Raw genomic sequence first — 11,725 nt, 5'->3', positions numbered from 1 at the left:
CAGTTACTATGCATAGCTGTGATGCTCTACTAAAAAAAAGGTGTGTTTTTTCTGGTGCTGGGAATCAAACCCAGGGCATTGAGCTACACAAGGCAAGCACTCTATCGACTGAGTTGTAGCCTAGCCCTTAAAAAGAAAAGAGAAACCAGGGAAGTACTGCCCTCTGGCTACAAGTGGCTTTCCCTGCTTCCCCTGCAAGCAAAGTCCCTCCTGCCCACCCACCATCAGTGTCCCTTGGGGTCCCCACCTGTCACCCTCTCCTTGCCATCCCGGTCCAAGCACTCCTTGCGGGCCCTCAGCCTCAGTGCCTGATTCTGTCTGATGACAGTAGCCTGAATGATCTCCACAACCTCCACCTCCTTCCGGGGGATGTACGTGCCTGGGAAAGGGGAGATGGAACAGAAGCTGAGGATAGGAAGAGGTCAGGGCGATGGTGGGAAGGCAAAGACCCTGACCCCAACCAAAGACCCCGACCTCTCCCAATGGACAGTTAACTCACCCGGTCCCTCAAATAGCCATTCGTCTCCTGCTACTATCTTGTATCCATCCTTATCCTCAAAGTCCAGCAGCGCCTTAAGATGCAGGGCAGTGTTAGGCAGGACCACTTGCAGTGGGGTGATGTCCTAGTGGGGGAAGAAGAGGCCAGGGGCACTCAGTGCTATGACCTTGATGGTTAAACCGGATAGTATGAAGGTCAGAACGTATGGCATCAATCTTTATATGTCCCAAAATAAGACCCAGGTGGAATACTCAAGGTAGAGGTGGTCCCAGGGACATCTGATCTAAAGAACTAAAGGATGGAGTAGATCAAGTAGGAGGATGCCATCACTGACGAGCTCAGGAGATGTTTAGAGCTAATAATCTAAGAGGGAGACTAAGTGGAAGGCTTGAGATGTGTTAGAAATATCTGAGAAGCTGAATCAATGAAATTTCCTGGTCTGTTGTTCGCGGGTGCTCTCTAGGGATTATATGAAGGTGGGAAGATATAAACCATTATAACATTAACAAGCAAGTTTTAAGCATGGTTTTGCCTCATGGTTATAAGATAGTTATTGGTGTTCCAGTCATCACATCTTCTTCAGACAAGAAGGCAAAAAAAGTAGATGCACCTTCTAAAAGTTTGTAGAAAGGTCTCCACAAACATGCCTTCATTTGATATTTGACAATGTTCTGAGAGAGAGAGAGGAAAAAAAAAAAGGATCACAAAGATTAGGAGACACGATCAAGGTCACACAGCCAGTAAAGAATGGAATCAAGACTTGAATCCTAGGGAATCCTGCCTGCTCTCCTGACTCCAACTAAACTGGCCCTGGGCTGTGGAAGATGGAGTAACCACTCTGCCTCTGGCCACACACTGGCTAGAGTCTCCCTTTCTCTGTTCACCTCCCATACACAAGACACTCTGGTCATCGTGACTGAGGACACAGCCTCTGTCTTCAAGAAGTTTCAGTTCCAGCAGGGAGATAAGGCAGGACTATTCTCCCCAGGCTACAGATGTCAGGAGGGTGGTTCTGCAGAAACTCACTTGAAGGAGAAGTTTGGGAAGGCCCTTTGAACTAGGGCTCAATGGAGGACGGGCTCTTTTTTTTTTTTTGGTACCGAGAACTGAACCCAGGGGAGTTTTCCCACTGAACCACATCCCCAGTCCTTTTTTTTTTTTTTCTTCAAAGAGAGAGTGAGGGGGGGGGAGATAGAGAGAGAGAGAGAGAGAATTTTTAATATTTATTTTTTAGTTCTCGGCGGACACAACATCTTTGTTGGTATGTGGTGCTGAGGATCGAACCCCGGGCCGCACGTATGCCAGGCGAGCGCGCTACCGCTTGAGCCACATCCCCAGCCCACATCCCCAGTCCTTTTTATATTTTATTTTGAGACAGGGTCTCACTAAGTTGCTGAGGGTCTTGCTAAATTGCCCTGGCTGGCTTTGAACTTGCGATCTTCCTGCCTCAATCTTCTGAGTTGCTGGGATATCCAGCTAAGAAGTTAGATGGAAAGGAGAGAGAACTGAGAGGTGAGAAGAGCCTCAGGAGACAGAGGATGGGTTGGGCTTCATCATGTCCACTTGATGGAGGGGAAGCTCCCCAAGGCTCCACAGTGGAGACAGGAGAGGAGGGTAGGTTGGGGACACAGAGGAGGAAGCAGGGGGCTGGCAAGGTGAGTAGAAGGATGGTGAGTCAATTCTGCCCTGTGGAGAACAAGCAAATGTCCCTCCCAGCCCTTCCCACTGTCCCCTCAGAAGACAGTGCAGAGCCCTAGGACAGGCAGAGTGAGGGATGGGAAGCAAGCCAAGTACCTTTTCCAGCACTTCCCCTGGGTACAAGGGAAAGGGGTCCTGGGCCAACCGGATCTCTTGGTCAGCGTGGCGAAGCCGTACTTGCCCTGTGACATCGAACAGCACGGAGCCCTGGGCATCCCGGGACACAGGGTTGGTCACTGTGCAGTAGTGGCGTGGGGGGACTGTTACCATGCGCACGGGGGCGAACAGCACCCTGTTAGAAGGCGAGAAGGGGTGTGAAGACTCAGGTCCCCGTTCCCAGAGGAGACAGCAAACAGGAGAAAGCTCCCTGCCACCCAAGTTTGTGACCAATGCGCCCTTCTTGGCCCCAAGGGCCCCACACCAACCTCTCATTATCCTGCCGGATGTAGGTCTTTGGCCCGATCTCCACCCGGGACACATTGCTGTTCTGGTCCAGAACATGGATGTAGTGGTATGGGGGGATGCGGATGATGGACTCTTCAGTTGCCATGGTGACTCCTAAGCACAGGGCTATGACAGACAGATGAGAAGAAGACACAAGATAAGCACAGGGGACCTGGGATGAGGCAGGCCCCAGTCTAAAGATAGCCTATGGGTGGCCCTTCATTTTTCAGTTCAAATTTCCTGTCCTCACTCCTACGTCCCCTTTGTTTTTCCCACCCAGGACACCAGAGCCCATCCACAAAAAGTTAGATCACAAGGTTCCCCTCTAGGTGCACAGAGTTAGAGCTACCTCCAGCTGAAGTGTAGATCCGTCTATGGGGACAGCTATGTAGCCTCTCCCAGCACACAGGGGGAAGCGGCCACTCTGCAGGGCTCTCTGGCTCCTCCAGAGGCAGGCAGCTTTTATTTCAGGGGATCCCAAAAGCCAGGCAATATAAAGTGTTAGCCCGCGGCCAAAGAATATCTGCAGGATCTTTTTCTGCACCCCTCCCCTTCCTTGAGCGTTAAGCAATCCTGGGGTGAACAGGTGAGACGTGATCCACCTGGGAAGGGATCCCTGACTGAATTGATGCTCCCATAGAATCACCCAGATTGGTAACAACCAGTCATTCTAGTCTTTGCCTCTAGTTCGCTTTCTGGTCTGTTGTCACCCTGTTGTTATGGGATCGGGGAAGGGAAAAGGGGGTAAATAATTTTTGTATTCCACCCACCCCAGGCTACCTGCCTCCATATCTGGGTAGTTTCATCCAGAGGCTGGCCTGTTCAGGAACATCACACACATGACCTAATGCCCATCCCTACATCCGGCACCCCTTGGACTCTGGGCATGTTTTTGTGAGTCAGCAAAGGAAATCAAGTTTACTATGCAACTCTAAGCCTTGTCCTTAGATTACAGTCAGATTTTTTCCTCCTTCTGTTTGCTTTTTTTTTGGGGGTGGGGATATTGGGGGTAGGTAACTTGGGAACATGAGGTTAAGGGGATAATTCTATAAACTGGGACTATCATGCTAACCCCATATGCTTTCTTTCAAAAAGTAAACTACCCACCTAGCTTAAGAAATGCTACATTCCTCACAAAATACCTGTGATCTGCAGGAAGAATGCTGAACACAGTTACCCTGGGGAAGGGACACTTTTGTGACCCTTACACAGATCAGATCCCTGAACTCAGGGAGATAAGGGTAATTCCCCCTAACTGGTTCCAATTACAACTGGTCAGTGTGGGCCTAGCTCACTCAAAGTTGCCTCTAGGTCTTCAGCAGGTCATTATAATGTAAAATCTCCCCTCTAAGGGTAAGACCATAGGAAGTATGGACATCTGGTGCAATCCTGCCTTCCCTGGGGCCCCCATTAAAATTGGTGGGCGGCAGGGGTGTGTCATTCTCCTGAGAGGACCCCCAGTCTCTTGAGAGTATGCCCCCTTTTACATTTTCCTATCCCTTCTAATAAACTCCTGCTTGTTACTCTGAGCAACGTGTCTGAAATCATACATACAACAGGGCCCTGGATTCCACCCTGATATCACAGAGCAAAGACTCGCCATTCCTGAGATGATCCCTTTGCTCTCTGTTATCAGGATGGAATCCAGGGCCCTGTTTGTAAGTACTCTACTGCTGAGCCACACCCTCAGCCACCACATATTTCTGAAGTCACCACCAAAAGGAGTGGTTCTTCATTTATTCACTCAGGCAGTTTTCCATTTGGGGAACAATGAAAGTAAGATAGTTTTGAAGTGGTTTCTCACAGGACAAATAGGCAGAAGCCCAGAAATTACAGAATCAAAACTGGAAGAGAGACCCGAGAGAACAGTTTTACTTGATTTTAGCTGGGCATGGTGGCACATGCCCATAATCCCAACAACTCAGGAGGCTGAGGCAGGCAGATTGCAGTTTGAGTACAGCCTCAGGAGCACAGTGAGATACTATCTAAAAAAATAGAAAGGACTGGGGTGTAGACCACCCCTGGGTCCAATCCCCAATATAAAACCAAAATAAGACAAAAAACCCAAAACAAAATCATGAACTTTTACAAGCTCTGAATTCCTGCTTTTCTTAATGCTTTTGGAGACCAGCAACACAACATCCACATTTCCAGGTGGCAAAGTTGGCAAGAGCCAAGAAGCAAGTACACCCCTGTTCTTTCTTTTGGTGGTATTGGGAACTGAACCCAGGGTGCTCTACCACTAAGCTACATTCCCAGATTCCCAGTTCCCAGTCATTTTTTTTTTTTTTTTTGAAATGCTAAGTCACTGAGGGTCTCTCTCTAATTTGTTGAAGCTGGCCTTGAACTTGTGATTCTCCTGCCTCAGCCTCCCGGAGTTCCTAGATTACCAGCATGATTGGCAAGCTGCACCCTTTCAATGAGACACAAACTTTTCTGCTCATCCCAGTCCCCGGCACTTATCTTATACCTGAGCAGCTGCATGCATATCAGCTCCCTGGCTCCTATTTACAATGCATTAACTGGGGCTAGGGTTGTGGCTCAGAGGCAGAGAGCTCGCCTAGCATGCATGAGGCACTGGGTTCAATCCTCAGCACCACATACAAAAATAAAATAAAGATATTATGTCCACCTATAACTAAAAATAAATATTTTAAAAAATCCTTTAACTCAGCATTATCAGTAGAACTTTCTACAATGATGGAAATATTCTAAATCTGCTATCTTTAGACTAATCACATGTGACAACTGAATACTTGAAATGTGGCTAATTTTATCTGCTGGGTGTAGTAGCGCATGCCTGTAATCTCAAGGACTCTGGAGATTGAGGCAGGAGTATCCCAAGTTTGAGACCAGTCTCAGGAACTTAGGGAGACCCTAAGCAACTTAGTCAGATCCTGTCTCAAAAAATAAAAGGGGCTGAGGGTGTGGCTCAGTGGTAAAACATGGGTCTGGCATGTATCAGAGCCCTGGTACTCCCCGGCCATTTTGTTTTTATACTGGGGTTTGAACCCAGGGGTGCCACATCCCCAGCCCTTTTTATTTCATTTTTATTTTGAGACAGGGCTTTCCTTGCTAAGTTGCTGAGGCTGGTCTCCAACTTGCAATCCTGTGATTATAGGTGTGTGCCACCATGCCCAGCCCCTCAAATTTTTTAAAATATTAAATATAAAAATGAGGCTAGCTGATCCTATAATGAACAGTATGGCTTTAAGCAGTTGAGACCCAGATAGAGTCAATGAGTCACTCAGGGCCACAAAACAAGTTAGTGATACTATCAGCATTAGATGAATTTCTGGTCCTTTTTTCGAGCAGTGGGACACAATTCAGACTGCCTGGGGTTACAACTTGTTGCCAGCCTCATCCATTTCCTGCTGGTCTTTTCTCCCATTTCTCCCAGCTGGTGGCTTTCCACATCACATGGTGGTTAGTTACCCTGCTACTTAATCTTTTCTCTTTTTGGTACTGGAGATGTAACCCAGGGGCACTTTACCATTAAGCCCAAATCCCCAACCCATTTTTGCTTTTTATTTTGAGATGGGGTCTCAAACTTGGGATCTTCCTGCCTCAGCCTCCTGAGCTGCTGGGATTACAGGCATGTGCCACTGTGCTGGGTTTCTCATTCTTTTATCTTGTAATTTTCTATGGAATATGACTTTGATACTTTCTCTGGCTCATTTTTACTTGATGTTAATTTCCCTAACTTGTAGGAAGGTGGCTTTTTCAACTTCAGGGCTCTCTTTCCTGTGTTTGGAGAACCAGGGGCTCCATTTCAATCTCTTGGCCCTGTTCTCCAATGGGCTCTTATCTGAGCCTTCTTTGCTTTCTCTTGCTCGTTCTGTTAGGCTTTGCTTCCATTTTCTAGTTGTTCCACAACATGATCTGGGCCCTACCCTGGAAGGACTCCTTGCAGGAATCCATCAGCTAGCACTGCCTGGACCCTGGATGGTGGCTCTAATCCCTTATTCAATGGGTGACCTTATGTGAGTCGCTTTGACCTCCCTGAACCAGCTTCCTTGCCTACAAAAAGTGGACAGATAATAGCCTCTTACTTCAGCATCCTGAGATTAAGTTTATATACAAAATGTTCAAAGCAGCTCCAGGTTCTCTTTAAGCACGTAGTATTCTGCTGTGGAGGGACAGTGTCCAAGGCCCAATTTCCCTACCCAGCACCACAGGTCCCTTCTCCACCTGGCATTCTGCCCTAACCCACACTTGTTTGCTGACCAGGAAAGTGACAAGTCTTGTGTCACCCCAGCTGCAGGACTAGAGGCATAGCAAAGTAGGGGCTTCTGACAGCCAGGTGAAGCTTTCCCAGGGACTGCTTTGCCAGGTTCTCTGCAGGGTGGAATCATGGCCAGGAAACCAGATGGGGCAAGAGGAAGTGGTCCTGCTGTAGGCACGGAGGTGCGGCAGGGTTCTGAGGCCCCACAGGGAAGATTTGAACTCTAGAAGGCCACATAGGCTGGAAGCAGGCTGTGGGAGCAGCCTCGATTGGCTCCTTATTGGGCCATCTCCCCCTCCCTGAGGGCTGAGGCCTCTTCACCATCTGCCACTCCAGCTGGGCCCAGTCAGGGGGGCCAGAGCCTCCAGAGCCTCGCCCAGTTCTGACTCAGCTAGAGTCCTCCTCATAGCTGATCATGCTGGGCTCCTGCCTCACTGGGAGAACAAGCCCCGGCTTCAGTACCCTCAGGCCCCCATCTTATCCCTGACCACCTCACCTGCCCTAAAACTGTGCCTTTCACCTAGACTGCTTGCCAAATTCTCTCAGAGCACGTCTTGACATTACATTATACCTGAGATCACATTTGTGACAAGTCTCAGATTTAGACTTTTGTGGCTTACCAGATGACATGCACAACACGTTAGAGCATTTTATATCCAATATATCAGGGCCCTGAAAAGTTAATGGTAGGTTGGGTGCAATGGTGCATGCCTGTAATCTCAAAGGCTCAAGAACCTGAGGCAGGAAGATCATGAGTTCAGGGCCACCCTCAGCAACTTAGCAAGGCCCTAAGCAAATTAGCAAGAATTAAGTCAAAATAAAAAAATTAAAAAGGGGTGAGGGGGCTGGGGTTGTGGCTCAATGGGAGAGTGCTTGCCTAGCACGAGTAAGGCCCTAGGTTCAATCGTCAGCACCACATAAAAATAAATGAATAAAATAAAGACACTGTGTCCAACTACAACTAAAAAATAAACATAAAAGGGGGGAGGGCCTGGGGATATGGATCAGTGGTTAAGCACCCCCAGGTTCAATCCCTGATACAAAAAAAAAAAAAGTCAATGGTGAAGGATGGTGTTGGCTTTTGGAAGGTCTAGATTTCAGGCCTGGCCCTACCTCCCCAGATCTACTCCCCCACCCATCTCCCTTCAGTCCCTTTGAGACCTGTCCCCTAGTTGGCTGGGTGGGGGGTATGGAGAACATGCTCAGCCTGGTCTGACCACAAGTGCCTCAAATGTCATGAAGTTTTCTGAAAACAGCCAACATTCACCTGAAGTCTCAGAGACCACTATTCCCCTAACACAACACAGAGAATGGATGTCAGGATGGAGGGGCAGACAACTAAACAGCCTGTCCTGCCTTCAGCTGAAGCTGGGTTCATCCTCTATTTTTAAAAGGGGCTCCTGGGCTGGGGAGTAGCTCAGTGGTAGGGCACTTGCCTAGCATGTACAAGACCTAGGCTTGAATCCTCAGCACTGTGAAGACAAAATAAAACAGGGGCTCGTGATCCCAAGCTCCTATCTTTAAAATAATACCAGGCTTCAGCCAAAATGAAAGAGTCCCGAATCCCTACTCATCAGGGGCCTTCAGAATCACCTGGTAGATGCAGTAAATTGGAAAGAGCAGATGCCAAAGTTGTGTATGTGGTGTGCAGTGAGCGAATGGCAGAGCACCAACTAAAAGCTTAATAGTGATGCAGAATCTTGTCCCCATCCCCTAACTGTAGAATCAGCCATCATTTTTACAAGATTCTCCGAGGATTTGGGCACACTGCAAAGTATGGGAAGAGGAGGTGCATAGTAGCCACACCCAACCCAGGCTACACAGGAGAGGTACCTGGAGATCTTCTAAAGACACTCATTTCCGGGCTGGGGAAGGGTCCAAGCACTGGTTCTAATATTTAGTCAGGACTGAGGACAAGTGGGGAAAGTGTCAATCTGGCAGGTTCTGGCATCACCAGCACGATCGTGGGTCACCTACTAGCACCTGAGCCTTGCTCTGCTCAACTGTGAGGTGGGAATAAATGATGCTTCCTGAAGCTGCAGGCATTAATTAGAGAGAAGGAAGTCTGGAATGCATAGTAGAAGCTCAACAAACAGCTAGGAGCAAGAGTGAACCTGAGATCAAATCAGAATGCTCCTGGAGGGCAGGGGATTTCATTTATTCTCCTTCAGCCCTTCCCCTGTCCCAGCTCTAAGCAGCCCCTTTGTCCCCACTCCTGGGGTCTCTATCCAAGTAGGCCTCAAGTTGGAGGTGAGGATGGTCACCCCAGCTCTGGCACTCGATCTCCATCAACCTTAGGTTTAGAAAAGTGTGTGAAGTTCAGTTTAAACAGGGATTTTTTTTTTGGTCAATGGAGTTTGCCTTCATGATTCTGAGTTAAACATTATATTTTATGAGTCACATGACTCCGAAATTGCAGAGAGCTTGTTTTTCATTTGGTGGTTTCCCGGCTTACCAAAACCATTTCCTGCTTTAGGGGACTATTAATGGGAATTGAGAATGTGTGGCTGAAGTTAAATCATTTTAAATTTTGTTGGTGGCAAAGTTTTGGGAGCTTAAGAAAATCCTACTTGAGATCTAATCCATCTGGGCCACTTTGGAAGAAGTGGAGTAGGGCCTCAAGAGGGGCAGAGCAGCTCTACCAGCCCAAAACTCTGCTCCTTTGATCTCCTGGATGCTGCCAATAAAAGACAATCACTGAAGATAAGGATTGTAATCTAGAAGTGACCCAGAAACCAGGATTCAGACTCTAAGCTAGATCAATATTTTCTTTTTTGGGGGGTGGGGATTGAACCCACGTGTGCTTAACCACTGACCAACATCCCAAACCCTTTTTTATTTTGAGACAATCTCACTAAGTTGCTGAGGCTGGCCTCAAACTTGCCATCCTCCTGCCTCAGCCTCCTGAGTCACTGGGATTATAAGGCTGCACCACCCTGTAATCAACAGCCTGTCCTGAACCCTTCAGCTGAAGACAATACTTCCTAAACTCACCCAATCATAGGACTTGGCTGCAAAGGGGTCCTGTCTGTGGCCCAAACTGCCCTTGAGCTCCTAGGCTCAAATGATCCTCCTGTCTTAGTTTCCCAAGTAGCAGGAACTACAGGAACATGCCACCATGCCTGGTATCTGGCTGGGATACTTAATCCTGTTCACGCTGTTTCCCAGCATGAACCCACTGGGTCAAGGTTTCCAGGAGAGACTCCCCAACTTGTATTTGAGAAAAGTACCCTCACATAATAGCTCTTAACTTGAATCCTGGTACAGGTTACGGTTGCAGTGAGTTAAGTGCCTTTAATCAACTCATCTTTCCTTCCTAAGAACTTGGAAGTTAAGGAACTTGCTCAGGATCACACAGCTCTCAAAGGCTGGAGTCAGAATTCCACCTGGGGCAATGTGACCAGAGGACTCTGGTTTTCCAGGCAGAAGCATGAAGATTTGAATCCTACATTGAGGACTTAAGAGCCTGAGTGAGGCTGGGTGCTTCCCAGGAAATAGTGCGAGTGGGGGTTCATCAGTGAGCATTTTTTCGAGTGCAGGCAAGATCAGCGCCCACTTCTGCTCCTTCAGAACCTGAGAGAGCAACACCAAACAAGGAGGCCTGAGCACCCAGTTTCCTGAGAGCCCTGAGGTCGTCTCTAGGCTATCCACTCAAGGTTACAGAGAACTGTCCTAACCAAACAGCCCCACCCCAGGGCAGGCCAGGTGCTCTGTGTGCCAAAGGCTGTTCACAAGTGGGAGTTTCCAGGGAGAACCACCAGGCACACACCAAAGGACATATCTTTCCCCTATATCCCAGGGGTTCCCCCCAAGCAGAGTACACAGGGGACATGTGTCAACTGCCACCACCACCCGCATGCTCTGCTCTAGAATAACAGCTCCAAGATCCCCAGAATCACAGGCTGGTGGGTCCAACTGAGCTTTCTATTTTTCACTTCCTCCTCCCCAAGAGAAGAGAGCCTCTCCTACCAACTCCACCTGTTAGAAATCAAGCCCACCTCAAGATCACTCTGCCCATGATCTTTCTAGTGACTTGGCCAAGGCTCCCCACTGGCACAGCCCTGCAAAGGGCAGTAGGAAAGCCTAACATTTGGCAGAATTAAGGAACCTTCAACAGGGACAAATCACATTCTAGGAGCTTGAAGGGACAGGCCAGAATCCAGGTCCCTACAGGGTGAAGGCTGAGGGCAGCCAAACCAGTCTAGCTCCAAGATGGAGTCTGAATGGACCCTCATAGTTGCATGTGTGTGGGGGTGGGGTGGTGGGGGTGGAAGAAACCCAGGCCCTTGTGCATGCTAGGCAAGTGCTCTGCCCCAGAGGTACAGCCCCAGTCCCCATCTTTTAAGAGAGTGTATGTGGGGGGCGGGGCGGGGGGTGTCTCACTATGTTGTCCAGGGTGGCCCTGAACTCTGGGACCACAGCCACAAACCACTGTGTCTAGTAAGGTCCCCTTCTTACTTTGGGAGAGAGAAAACTTCTTACTGAAGTCAGAGAGAGGCCTGAGATTTGAAGAGTGGGAGTGGTGGCCCTAATCTACCTTCACTCCCAAATGCAGCAAACTCCAACAAACAAAACCTCCCAAAGCAGCCTCCTTGCTCCTTTCTTCCCCAGGTTCAGGGAGGTCTTAGCTACCCCAGCCAAAGGCCCTAGAAAGCAGGACAGGGTCAAAGACAGCCTCGAAAGGGACAGATACCCACCACTGGTTTGGGGGCCAGTGTGATTTACTCACATCTAGAAGCCAGGCTAGCAGCAGCACCCTCTGATCAGGAAACTCCCTCACAGACCAGGGAGCACTTCCTGGCTGCGGAGGGTAGGGCAGGGCAGGGCAGGGCAGGGCAGGACGAGGGAGGCGGGGCAGG

The 11,725-nt window shown here is 48.8% G+C and overlaps 1 protein-coding gene across 3 annotated transcripts in view; it reads right to left on the bottom strand.

The window, feature by feature from the left end:
• The window catches only part of LOC106144820 (major vault protein), a 20,261-nt gene extending 8,536 nt beyond the window's left edge, over positions 1-11,725 (bottom strand). For 2 of the 3 annotated variants that reach the window (XM_078024066.1, XM_078024068.1), the window contains exons 1-5: positions 11,596-11,725; positions 2,623-2,767; positions 2,294-2,489; positions 500-623; positions 248-379 (exon numbers count right to left, since the gene is read on the bottom strand). In XM_078024066.1, coding sequence (XP_077880192.1) covers positions 248-379; positions 500-623; positions 2,294-2,489; positions 2,623-2,747 — 577 coding nt within the window. In that variant the 5' untranslated portion in view covers positions 2,748-2,767; positions 11,596-11,725. Of the gene's footprint in view, positions 1-247; positions 380-499; positions 624-2,293; positions 2,490-2,622; positions 2,768-11,563 lie in introns of all 3 variants that reach the window. The other variant, XM_078024067.1, reaches the window with a different exon arrangement.

This window comes from Ictidomys tridecemlineatus, chromosome 10 (genome assembly GCF_052094955.1).
Source record: "Ictidomys tridecemlineatus isolate mIctTri1 chromosome 10, mIctTri1.hap1, whole genome shotgun sequence".
NCBI lineage: Eukaryota > Metazoa > Chordata > Mammalia > Rodentia > Sciuridae > Ictidomys > Ictidomys tridecemlineatus.
Note: the sequence above shows the minus strand (reverse complement) of the source record. Positions and strands in the feature narration are given on the sequence as shown.